This window comes from Oncorhynchus tshawytscha, linkage group LG17 (assembly GCF_018296145.1).
Source record: "Oncorhynchus tshawytscha isolate Ot180627B linkage group LG17, Otsh_v2.0, whole genome shotgun sequence".
NCBI lineage: Eukaryota > Metazoa > Chordata > Actinopteri > Salmoniformes > Salmonidae > Oncorhynchus > Oncorhynchus tshawytscha.
In genome coordinates this window covers 3,157,084-3,171,070 of record NC_056445.1, presented here as the reverse complement: position 1 = coordinate 3,171,070, position 13,987 = coordinate 3,157,084, and the positions used below count along the sequence as shown (strand labels likewise).

Genomic DNA, 13,987 nt, shown 5'->3' with positions numbered 1-13,987 from the left:
CAGCCAGACTCAACACCTGAAGTTCGGAGAGGGGTATGTACGCCTACTTTAATCACACTCATTATAAATGCTGCAGTCCAGGTCTCCATGGAAAACTCAGCAAATGAGTGTTGAAGGCAGCCTTAAACCCCCTACTTTGCATTAATAATTAAGGACCCAGAGGCTATTTAGTTTTAACAGATTCCAAATCCTCACTCCCATCATCTGCTTTTAAACCTCAACGCCTTTTAAGAGTACTGTGGATGAAGTCAACATCATCATCACCACTTAGTACCGACACAGCGTGCCTCTGCATTTTGAGAGAGAGAGAGAGAGAGAGAGAGAGAGAGAGAGAGAGAAACTAGTGTGGGATATTGTTTTTAATATTTTGTGTTTGGTGGGAGTCATCGGTGCGGTCTTGATCACAGAAATAAAGAGCAGGTCAGATGAGTTCAGGAGAAAAACGGAAGGCAAACCGAGTTGGAAGACAAGAGGCGAGATTTGCTTTGTATGATTTTTTCTCTCTCCAGAGGCACACACACAGCCGAGCACTTTTGACAAGTACTCCCACAGTGGCCCTGATGTTTAGTGTGTTGAAACATGTTAGACTATCATAAGCTGCTACATATTTTAGAGGAGAGCTTTTGGCTACAGTATGGTTTCTGTCAGCAACTTGTGAGCAGGCCTCCTAGGAGGACACAATGGAGGAGATCTCTAATCATGGGCTGGCTCCCTGCCGATACAGTCGCATGTACAGTGGGGCAAAAAAGTATTTAGTCAGCCACCAATTGTGCAAGTTCTCCCACTTAAAAAGATGAGAGGCCTGTAATTTTCATCATAGGTACACTTCAACTATGACAGACAAAATTAGAAGAAAAAAAATCCAGAAAATCACATTGTAGGATTTTTTATGAATTTATTTGCAAATTATGGTGGAAAATAAGTATTTGGGTCACCTACAAACAAGCAAAATTTCTGGCTCTCACAGACCTGTAACTTATTCTTTAAGAGGCTCCTCTGTCCTCCACTCATTATCTGTATTAATGGCACCTGTTTGAACTTGTTATCAGTATAAAAGACACCTGTCCACAACCTCAAACAGTCACACTCCAAACTCCACTATGGCCAAGACCAAAGAGCTGTCAAAGGACACCAGAAACCAAATTGTAGACTTGCACCAGGCTGGGAAGACTGAATCTGCAATAGGTAAGCAGCTTGGTTTGAAGAAATCAACTGTTGGGGAGCAATTATTAGGAAATGAAAGACATACAAGACCACTGATAGTCTCCCTCGATCTGGGGCTCCACGCAAGATCTCACCCCATGGGGTCAAAATGATCACAAGAACGGTGAGCAAAAATCCCAGAACCACACGGGGGGACCTAGTGAATGACCTTGCAGGGAGCTGGGACCAGAGTAACAAAGCCTACCATCAGTAACACACTACGCCGCCAGGGACTCAAATCCTGCAGTACCAGACGTGTCCCCCTGCTTAAGCTAGTACATGTCCAGGCCCGTCTGAAGTTTGCTAGAGAGCATTTGGATGATCCAGAAGAAGATTGGAGAATGTCATATGGTCAGATGAAACCAAAATATAACTTTTTGGTAAAAACTCAACTCGTGTTTGGAGGACAAAGAATGTCGAGTTGCATCCAAAGAACACCATACCTACTGTGAAGCATGGGGGTGGAAACTACATGCTTTGGGGCTGTTTTTCTGCAAAGGGACCAGGACGACTGATCCGTGTAAAGGAAAGAATGAATGGGGCCATATATCGTGAGATTTTGAGTGAAAACCTCCTTCCATCAGCAAGGGCATTAAATGAAAAGTGGCTGGGTCTTTCAGCATGACAATAATCCCAAACACACCGCCCAGGCAACGAAGGAGTGGCTTCGTAAGAAGCATTTCAAGGTCCTGGAGTGGCCTAGCCAGTCTCCAGATCTCAACCCCATAGAAAATCTTTGGAGGGAGTTGAAAGTCTGTGTTGCCTAGCAACAGCCCCAAAACATCACTGCTCTAGAGGAGATCTGCATGGAGGAATGGGCCAAAATACCAGCAACAGTGTGTGAAGACTTACAGAAAACATTTGACCTCTGTTGCCAACAAAGGGTATTTAACAAAGTATTGAGAAAAACTTTTGTTATTGACCAAATACTTATTTTCCACCATAATTTGCAAATAAATTCACAAAAAATCCTACAATGTGATTTCTGGATTTTTTTCTCTCATTTTGTCATAGTTGAAGTGTACCTATGATGAAAATTTCAGGCCTCTCATCTTTTTAAGTGGGAGAACTTGCACAATTGGTGGCTGACTAAATACTTTTTTGCACCACTGTATATAAGGCCAATGGCACGAAGAACAATAGATATTAGGCCAGGCTAACCCTGGGGAGTACTTTTCTTCAGGGCCATAATCATATTTACAATCGCAAATGGTTTGGTCCACAGTCCGTCACACAACTTGTAGGCTAATTGCAATTTTAATGAGTACATCTTCGGCCCCTTTTTCCTTACATTTTACATTTACATTTTAGTCATTTAGCAGACGCTCTTATCCAGAGCAACTTAAAGGAGCAATTAGGGTTATGTGCCCTGCTCAACGGCACAGATACATTTTTCACCAAGTAGGTTGAAGGATTCGGACCAGAGACATTTTTGGGTACTGGCCCAACGCTTCGCAAGGTTATAAGGTGTGTTGAGGGAGTCGGACCAGAGACATTTTGGGTACTGGCCCTACGCTCCGCTAGGCTACAAGGTGTGTTGAACAATTCACACCAGAGACATTTTGGGTACTGGCCCAACGCTCCGCTAGGCTACAAGGTGTGTTGAAAGACATTCTAATGAAGGTATTTCCTATCTGTAATGTATCCGGGTAGAAGGAACATGAAAAAGATGAGTGCTCGTTTTGTACATGTAACATCTGTAAATGTCACACACTAGAGGACAACTGTGACTAAAATACATCCAATGGCTGACATGAACAGAATAATGGGATGACAATGTGGTGCTAGAGTTCAAAGGAGCTTCCATATTGATCGTGTATGATTTTCATCCCCACCATCTGTTGAGTGGAACTGGGCAGGGACAACAGTTCACTGCATTGATTTTCAACGGACGAGGAGGCAGATGCAACTAGGAGAGGAGGGTGGCGGGTTTTGGAAGAAAGTGTACAGTACAGGTTGTAGATGCCCGTATATCACACATTCTGTACACTCATTGAGGTCTGCCCCTCGGTGCACACTCAGCATCAGATGCTCCTTCTGAAGAACTCAGAACTGTTGCAGCCACACTATGTCTTCTTGATCTCTGTCCAATGTTTGCCAATTGGATACCCATACATGCTAAATAGGCCAGTGAGTTCAGAGAGTCCTAGCCTGATGCACATGCTTTCATTTAACAGTTTTTCAAATTCCAACCCCACAAACAATATCCTGCGCTTTCAGACTAGCTTAGCCTCCCTGGTGTGACAGAGCAAATTACAAATGGCAGTGCCAGATAGCTCGGTTTGTTCAGATAACAGTGTCTGTGTGCGTTTCCATTCAGCTAAGGTGCCAAATGAGGGCATTATAAACTTGTTTTCGTCTGCTTTTGTTTCCGCCTTGACCCAGTTGATTGAGCAAGCCAGCAGAGGTCTCGAGTTTCCCCTCCAAAACTCCTTGGCGGCTTCCTGGAGCCCTCCCCTCGATCGGAGCACTCTGCTATTGTATTAGAGCTCTCAAGCATGAAAGGCAAACATCAGATCCCTCCATTCGCTCTGCTTATTAAATGTCTGCTGCCATCAAATTAAGAAGAGGAGAACTCCATTGAATAGTGAACAAGTGCAAAGCTGTATTGGGTTCATTTAACTTCCCAGGGTTAACTTTCCGCGCCACGATATCCTTCTTTAATAAGGCAGGAATTCCTTTAACATCAAACAGATATCATTACGACCATTCACAAGATTTCTCCTCTATACTGTATGGGAGGGGATTTAATATCTACCAGACAACAGGATGTCTCTCAAAAATCCCTTGTTTAACAATGACGGGGAATAAGGAAGCATAGTAGTACAGAACAAGGCCTTCTCTTGCTCGTCTAAAATGTAAACATTGAGACTGTTGTGATGTCAGTGTAAAGCCTCAGTGATTTGTTAATTCCAGTACATCTCATGCTGGATTACCCTCATTAGCACAGATGCAGCTGAATATAAAACACATATCGCACTACAAATTGTGACCTACATTAATTAATATTGGCCAATACCATACAGCTCTCTCTGAAGGACTGCGTTTAAAATCAAAACACTTGCACGGAACAGGTGCTGGCGTTGGTATTCATCGATGTGACAGATCAATGACTTTAGACAATAGTACATTGAATCATTAAGCACGGTTACATGCAGAAAATAATGTGATTGTGGATAGTCAGAATAATAGTTTGTTCAAAACATTTACATGCTTTGCAAGAAGAACGATTTCCCTCATAAGCCTGTTTACATCGAGACATCTGAAATCAGGCTACCTGATGGGACTTTTGATAAATGCCGAAAATTGCTGATCAAAATAAATGTTCTACTACAGTTTTACCATGTTCATTTGGCCAAGTGGTTTTTTATTTGTATGCAAAAACAATTTCTAAGAGGCATACTTTCAGTTTTTCCAAACTCACTCGCACATACATTGGGAAAGTATTCAGACCCCTTGTCACAGTTCCCTCCGGTACTTTCCATGCACCAGTTTCAGAGGTCTACGTCACCAGCCTCTAGGAACTGAACTGTGTCAATACACACACCTGGTCCCCATTTCTTCACTGATTTATATTTGTATAAATGTGCCCTTTGGTTCACCATTGGGTTGTTGATTATGTCTCTGTTGGTCGTGTGAGTACCTGTGCCTTGTTGTTTTGGCTTTCGTGACGCTTCTGTTGAGCAGATGATTGTGGGTCTCGTCCCGAGTTGTATCACTGTGCATTTGCGTTTTCGGGTATTGTCCCGTGTATTTATTCAAGGTACTCCTCGCTCTTTTGTTTGGGTTTCAACCCTGTGTTTTGTATAGTGTTCGTTTGGTCTTCGTCCCCGTGCCTTTACATGGCACGCAAAAAATTGGGTAATTTTTTTATTTAAACTATTACACATTCCTGCGCCTGTCTCCCGATCCATTATACCAATGTGACACCCCTCGACTTTTTCTACATTTTGTTACGTTACAACCATTATCCAAAATGGATTAATTAGTTTATTTCCCGCATAAATCTACACACAATACCGCATAATGACTAAGAAAAAAACAGGTTAATTTATTAAAACTAAACAACTGAAATTTTACATAGAGTACCAGTCAAATGTTTGGACACAGCTTCTCATTCAAGGGTTTTTCTTTATTTTTACTATTCTCTACATTGTCGAATAATAGTGAAGACATCAAAACTATGAAAAATCATGTAGTAAACGAAAAAGTGTAAACAAATAAAAATATATTTGAGATTCTTCAAAGTAGCCACCCGTGGCATTCTCTCAACCAGCTTCATGAGGTAGTCACCTGGAATGCATTTCAATTAACAGGTGTGCCTTGTTAAAAGTTACATTTGTGGAATTTCTTTCCTTCTTCCTGCGTTTGAGCCAATCAGTTGTGTTGTGACAAGGTAGGGGGGTATACAGAAGATTTGGTAAAAGACTAAATCCATATTATGGTATGTACAGTTTAAATAAGCAAAGAGAAATGACAGCCCATCATTACTTTAAAACATGAAGGTCAGTCAGAGCAGAACATTAAGAACTTTTAACGTTTCTTCAAGTGTAGTCGCAAAAACCATCAAGCACTACGATGAAACTGGCTCTCATGAGGACCGCCACAGGAAAGAAAGACACAGAGTTACCTCTGCTAAGTTCATTAGAGTTAAAACCTCTGGGATATTCGGGATGGTAGCGTCCCACCTCAACAGACAGTGAAAGTGCAGGGCGCCAAATTCAAAACAACAGAAATCTCATAATTAAAATTCCTCAAGCATACAAGTATTTTGGCACCATTTTAAAGATAAACTTCTCGTTAATCCAGCCACAGTGTCTGATTTCAAAAAGGCTTTCTGGTGAAAGCACACCAAAAGATTATGTTAGGTAAGCACCTAGTCACAGAAAAACACAGCCATTTTTAAAGCCAAAGAGAGGAGTCAAAAAACAGAAAGAGATAAAAATGAATCACTAACCTTTGATGATCTGTATCAGATGACACTCATAGGACTTAATGTTACACAATACATTAATGTTTTGTTCGATAAAGTTCATATTTATATACAAACATTTGAGTTTACTTTGGCGTGTTATGTTCAGTAGTTCCAAAACATCCGGTGATTTTGCAGAGATCCACAACAATTTACAGAAATACTCATCATAAATGTTGATGAAAATACAAGTGTTATACATGGAACATTATATAAACTTCTCCTTAATGCAACCTCTGTCAGATTTCAAAAAAGCTTTCCCGAAAAAGCACACCATGCAATAATCTGAGTACAGCACTCAGACAACAAAACAGCCAAACAGATATCCGCCATGTTGTGCAGTCAACAGAAGTCAGAAATAGCATTATAAATATTCACTTACCTTTGATGATCTTCATCAGAATGCACTCCCAGGAATCCCAGTTCCACAATAAAATGTTTGATTTGTTCGATAAAGTCCCTCATTTATGTCCAAATACCTCCTTTTGTTTGCGCGTTTAGTACACAATCCAAAATCACGACGCGCAGGCAAGTCCATGCGAAATTTCAGATGAAAAGTTATATTACAGTTCGTAGAAACATGTCAAATGAAGTATAGAATCAAGCTTTAGGATGTTTTTAACATAAATCTTCTTCTTAATGTTCCAACCGGAGAATTCCTTTGTCTGTAGTTTTGCAATGGAACGCAAGCTAACCATCACGTGAACGCGTGTGGTCAGCTAATGGCACTCTGCCAGACCTCTCACTCAATCCCCTCTCATTCACCCCCACTTCACAGTAGAAGCATCAAACAAGGTTCTAAAGACTGTTGACATCTAGTGGAAGCCTTAGGAAGTGCAATATGACCCCATAGACACAGTTTTCGATAGGGAATGAGTTGAAAAACCTACAAACCTCAGATGTCAACCTTCCTGGTTGGATTTTTTCTCAGGTTTTGCCTGCCATATGAGTTCTGTTATACTCACAGACATCATTCAAACAGTTTTAGAAACTTCAGAGAGTTGTCTATCCAAATACACTAATAATATGCATATATTAGCAACTGGGCCTGAGTAGCAGGCAGTTTACTCTGGGCACCTTATTCATCCAAGCTACTCAATACTGCCCCCCAGTCCGAAAGAAGTTAACTGCACCTGAGATTTAACTTCTTGGATATAGGGGGCACTCTTTTAATTTATGGATTAAAAAACGTGCCCGTTTTAAGCGCAATATTTTGTCACGAAAAGATGCTCGACTATGCATATAATTGGCAGCTTTGGAAAGAAAACACTAAGGTTTCCAAAACTGCAAAGATATTATCTGTGAGTGCCACAGAACTCATGCTACAGGCGAAACCAAGATTAAACTTCAACCAGGAAATGGGCAGAATTTTTTAAGCTCTGTTTTCCATTGTCTCCTTATATGGCTGTGAATGCGCCGGGAATGAGCCTGCCCTTTCTATCGTTTGTCCAAGGTGTCTGCAGCATTGTGACGTATTTGTAGGCATATCATTGGAAGATTGGCCATAAGAGACTACATTTACCAGGGGTCCACCCGGTGTCCTTTGTCTAAATTGGTGCGTAATCTACAAGCTGCACGCAGTCATCCAGTGATTGAGAGGAGAGAGGAGGCTTTCAACGAACGATATATCATGAAGAGATATGTGAAAAACACCTTGAGGATTGATTCTAAACAACATTTACCATGTTTCAGTCGATATTATGGAGTTAATTTGGAAAAAAGTTCGGCGTTTTGAAGACTGAATTTTCGTTTTTTTTTTGGTAGCCAAACGTGACGCACCAAACGGAGCAATTTCTCCTAAACAAATAATCTATCAGGAAAAACTGAGCATTTGCTATCTAACTGAGATTCTCCTCATTGAAAACATCTGAATTTCTTCAAAGGTAATGATTTTATTTGAATGATTTTCTGGCTTTTGTGAAAATGTTGCCTGCTGATGCTAACGCTAAATGCTACGCTAGCTGCGCAAGCTGTTACACAAATGCTTGTTTTGCTATGGTTGAGAAGCATATTTCGAAAATCTAAGATGACAGTGTTGTTAACAAAAGGCTAAGCTTGAGAGCTAGCATATTAATTTCATTTCATTTGCGATTTTCATGAATAGTTAACGTTGCGTTATGGTAATGAGCTTGAGGCTGTATTCACGATCCCGGATCCGGGATGGCTCGACGCAAGAAGTTAAGCCCAAATAAATGCTTCAGAGTTCAAATAACAGGCACATCTCAACATCAACTGTTCAGACAAGACTGCGTGAATCAGGCCTTCATGGTTGAATTGCTGCAAAGAAACCACTACTAAAGGACACCAATAAGATGAAGAGACTTGCCTGGGCCAAGAAACACGAGCAATGGACATTAGATGCTGCAATAATTGATGTGTCGGGGGGGTCTGTTAAATCTGGAGTATTTCTCCTGTCTTATCCGGTGTCCTGTGTGAATTATGCTCCCTCTAATTCTCTCTCTCTCTCTCTCCCTCTCTCTCTCTCTGAGGACCTGAGCCCTAGGACCACACCTCAGGACTACCTAGCCTGATGTCTCTGATGCTCTCCCCAGTCCACCTGGTCGTGCTGCTGCTCCAGTTTCAACTGTTCTGCCTATGGAATAGGCCACTGTGTTCTCGTGGACTTTCAATGCTGCAGAATATTTTTTATACCTTTCCCCAGATCTGTACCATCGACACAAACCTGTCTCGGGTTCTCTGCGGAAAATTCCTTCGATCTCATGGCTTGTTTTTTGCCCTGACATGCACTGTCAACTGTGGGACCTTATATAGACAGGTGTGTGCCTTTCCAAATCATGTCCAATCAAGTTGTAGAAACATCTCAAGGATGATCAATGGTAACAAGAGGCACCTGAGCTCGATTTCGAGTCTCATAGCAAAGGGTCTGTATACTTATGTAAATAATGTTCTCATTTATTTCTAATATAATTGACCAAATTATACAAACCTGTTTTTCTTTGTCATTACGGGGTACTATGTGTAGATTTATGAGAATTATTCTAAAATGTAACCCATTTATGTAACCCATGCAGTATGTACATTTTGCAAAGAAAGAGTTCAGGCTTTTCTGCAAATACGTTTGTTTTATTGAATCGTCATGGTCACAGAAAGCAATGTCTGTTCTGTGACATATTTATGCGATCCTGATTCAGGAAGTGTGCAGTTCCGTTGTTTCAATTTTATTTTGTACATTGTCGTATAACAACAAGTAAGAGGGTATTGTACAGTGCAATCATACGGTCTGCAATATTGGTTGAATCAAGTGAGACATTTTAGAAGATTCGATGAGCAAACAGCTGAATAAATTCCTGCTTTCTGGACCTTTAAAAGTGGTCCTTTCTATTGAACCATTTCTGGATGCATGGAGAATAATCAATGAGACTCACCTAGCTGGCTGTCATAGAGGACTTCCTCTGAATCCTGGTTCTGAGAAGAGAGAGAGAGACAGAGAGAGAGAGAGCGAGATCGAGACTTATTAGAAGGCTTAGTGGCAGGGTTTACTTTTCATTTGAATGTAACAAAACAAACCAGCAGCTCCAAACAATTCATTTCATGTGACAGTCCCACCGTCCCAGTATTAACACTCCCTTAATTTCACTGCATTGTGTCAAAGAACTGTAACAACTACTGGAGAAGGAATAGGTCTATTTAGCAGTCTCAGGGGAGGATTCAGCATAACAGAATGTAAACACACCGGGCCATAGCCGCAGGAAGTCATTTGAGGGTGGGGGTACTGCACTGCCGACGGGGGTGCGATGCAGAACAAAAAAAACATTGCCCACACTGAAGATGTCTACATGGTCCGCTAGTACAGATGTAGTAAAGGCCCACTGTACTACTTTTGTAGTTGAGTTTGATAATTATCTGTACAAAACACTTAATCTGTTAACACTTGTGGAATATAAAAATACTTGCTGTATACAGTATATGTTCTCCAGTTTCTTGAAATACTTTGCAAATGCAACTTATTGCTATGTGAAAACTGAAACGGTCTATTAATCATTTTTACACTTTAGTAGACGCTCTCATCCAGAACAATTTACAGTTGTGAATGCATACATTTTCATATTGGTCCACCGTGAGAACCAAACCCACAAGCCTAAGCGTTGCAAGTGCCATGCTCTACCAACTGAGCCAGATCATCACAAACCACTTGATGTCTCAATGTACTTAATTACTGTATTGGTCATTGTTTTTCTTCATGGTGATGGAAAGGCTACAGGTACAAACCTAGATGACCAGCCTATGTACAACACAGTGCATTCATAAAGTATTCAGACCACTTGACTTTTTCCACATTTTGTTACGTTACAGCCTTATTCTACGATTAAATTGTTCAACACAATCTACACACAATAACCTATATTGGCAAAGAAAAAACAGGCTTTAAATTTTTTTTTAAAATATATTCAACAAAAGAAACTGAAATATGACATTTACATACAGTACAGTAAGTATTCAGACCCTTTACTCAGTGTTTTGTTAAAGCACCTTTGGCAGAGATTACAGCCTCGAGTCTTCTTGGCTATGATGCTACAGGCTTGGCACACCTGTATTTTGGAGAGTTTCTCCCATTCTTCTCTGCAGATCCTCTCAAGCTCTGTCAGGTTGGATGGGAAGCGATGCTGCACAGCTATTTTCAGGTCTCTCCAGAGATGTTCGATGGGTTTCAAGTCCAGGCTCTGGTTAGGTCACTCAAGGACATTCAGAGACTTGTCTCAAAGCCTCTCCTGCGTTGTCTTGGCTGTGTGCTTAGGGTCGTTGTCCTGTTGGAAGGTGAACCTTTGCCCCAGTCTGAGTGCTCTGGAGCAGGTTTTCATCAAGGATCTCTCAGTACTTTGCTCCGTTCATCTTTCCCTTGATCCTGACTAGTCTCCCACAGCATGATGCTGCCACTACCCTTCCTCAACTTGTATAACCTAAAGTTTGTTACTCATGTACTGCTGTTTAGCGATGCTACAGTAAATGTAGAAACCTCTCTGGGTTATTGGGAGGAATAATGGCCGATTCGCCGTGTCATTAGTAGTTCCTAATTGTGTGGGTTTTTTAGTGCCTGTAGCATCCAGGGCTCCTTTGCTCCAAACACTCGGCTCAATTAAGACAGTCAGAGAGCAGTTCCTCCATCGTGGCTGTCAAGTGCCTGTAGCTGCCTGCAACAGACCATGGAGGAATGAGGAAATCAATCACAGCATTGAAGAGATGTCTTTTTACCTCCCATCTTTCAGAAGAAGACAGGTCTCAGTCTTTGGGGAGGAAGGAAGGCTGTATAGCCTACAGTTATGGCAAGTCTCAGGAACTCTGCAGCAAGAGCACAGCGGTATTAATAGATAATGAGGAGGGGAGATAGAAATATATTTTTTGATTTATGACTACCTCTAGACTAACAATTACTCCACTCCTGGTCTCGGCAGGCCCCTTTGGAAAGCAGCACAATTTAAACAAGTCGTAAATTCATAGTGAGGCGGGTGTGGCACTTTTTTTGGCATCACCGGGGAGACAAGCGGAGGGGTGGGGACAGTGAATGGAGCCATCGGAGGAAATCCATCTATTAACCTCCCTCAGGAGATGACCACTTGCAACCATTAAAACAACACCGACCAGCGATGGTCATTTAGCTCATAGAAAGAGATGTCCTCCCCCTGCCTGACACCGGTCACAACAGCACCTCTCTCTTAGTCATCTGTCACTCGCTTCTCCCTATTCCCTTCCTTCCAATATTCATCAAACTTTAATGGGAGTTTCTGACAAGTACTGTATCTGGCAGAGACATTTGCATAACAGGAGGCTAAGATTGAAGATGAGCGGGAGGGAGCGAGAGAATTACAAATCTTCTATGATGCTTGTTCACTTGCATGTACCTTTTGTTGTCAGATTTGGGTGTAATCAGAGTGAAAGGCATACTTATGCATCGGAACACAAGACAACATCCAGAGCTAATTTAATTCAGTGCCATTGGTGGATAAAAAGACATTGGCTTATTTGGGCTCAGTAGCTTAAGTCAGTCAGGCCCATGGGTTTCTCAATCCTCACACTGCATTCCTCTGTAGTCGGTCTCTGAGGAGAGGCGCTGCCATCCTCAGGCTGCATTATATGAGATGATTTGCCTATATATTTCTTATATATTATATCATCCCATCCCCTGCCTCTTAAAAGCCTGGAGGCATCTGTATCTGCAAAAAGTGATCAAAAAACACAAATCGCACAGGTCACTGGCATTTGCTTCATTTTAAGCAATTAACTAACCAGCACAGAATCTAATAAGACTTAAATCTGGAGTATTTCCGGAAAGCAGGATTATTAAGTTAATCAACTAACTTCGATAAACAGGCACATACCTCTTGATTTTTCAAGTTGATAAAGCTACATTTGTACATTGGTTGTTGTTGTCAAGTCAAGTATACCTTGTCAATTTTAAGTTATTTAATTCTTATGGCTATGCCCCTTTTTTCTCCATTTCCTGCCTGACTGATGTGCCCAAAGTAAACTGCCTGTAGCTCAGGCCCTGAAGCCAGGATATACATATAATTAATACCATTGGAAAAAATTGTTTGAAGTTCGTAGAAATGTTAAAATAGTGTAGTAGAATATAACACAATAGATATGGTAGGATAAAATCCAAAGAAAAACCAACTGTAATGTTTTTGTTGAGAGACCATCCTCTTAGAAATGCAAGAGAAAGGTCATATTGAAGATTAGCTCCTTGGATGCAATTCCAATTGCTTCCACAGGGTGTCAGCAGTCTATGTTCAAGGTTTCAGGCTTGTAACTTCAAAAACTAATAAGAAATAACAGTTTTAGTAGGACACAGTCTTAGAAATCTGTGTTTGAGGCGCCATGAAGAAATTACACACCTGCTAAAATCAGTTTCCTATTGAACATACTTTCCGAAATAAATATTATAGTTTGATTACATTTTAGGGTATCTGAGGAGTAAATAGAAACATATTTTGACTTGTTGAAACAAAGTTTTGGGGTATATTTTCAGATTCCTTTCTCTACAAGTTGAACGAGTGGATTACTCAAATCGTTGGCGCCAACTAAACATACTTTTTGGGATATAAAGAAGGACTTTATCTAACAAAACGACACTATATGGTATAGCTGGGACCGTTTGGATGACAAAATCAGAGGAAGATTTTCAAAAAGGAAGTGAATATTTCATCTTTATATGTGAATGTATGAAACCTGTGCCGGTGGTAAAATATTTTGATGTGGGGCGCCGTCCTCAAACAATCGCATGGCATGTTTTCGCTGTAATAGCTACTGTAAATTGGACCGTGCAGTTAGATTAACAACAATTTAAGATTTCAGACGATATAAGACACATATGTACGTAAATGTTTAAAATCCATAATATTTATGATTATTTATTTCAATTGTGCGCCCTCCAGTGTAAGCGGAAGTTGTCCCGCTAGCGGGACACCGATCCTTATTGACGCAATTCTGGACAGTCAGCTGGCCAACTCATTGATCCAGCTTTCTGCCCCATGAAGATGGTAAATATATAGTGCCTTCAGAAAGTATTGACACCCCTGGACTTTTTCCACATTTTGTTGTGTTACAAAGCGGGATTCAAATGTATTAAGTGTTTAATTAATTAAACGATATACATTAAAAAAACACTATAATGTGAAAGTTATATAACATTTGTAAAAAAAAATATAAAAATATAATAATAAACACTAATATATCTTGATTAGATAAGTATTCAACCCCCTGAGTCAATACATGTTAGAATGTTAGAAGAGCTTTGCACACCTGGATTGCACATTATTCTTTTAAAAAAGTATTCAAGCTCTGTCAAGTTGGTTG

At 40.7% G+C, this 13,987-nt stretch overlaps 1 protein-coding gene across 1 annotated transcript in view; it reads right to left on the bottom strand.

Moving 5' to 3' along the window:
* LOC112216706 (beta-1,3-glucosyltransferase) overlaps window positions 1-13,987 on the bottom strand; it is a 111,520-nt gene that overhangs the window by 52,912 nt on the left and 44,621 nt on the right. Inside the window, exon 3 of the mRNA XM_024376717.2 lies at window positions 9,562-9,601. Within this exon, the coding sequence (XP_024232485.1) occupies window positions 9,562-9,601 (40 nt within the window). The remainder of the gene's footprint in view (window positions 1-9,561; window positions 9,602-13,987) is intronic.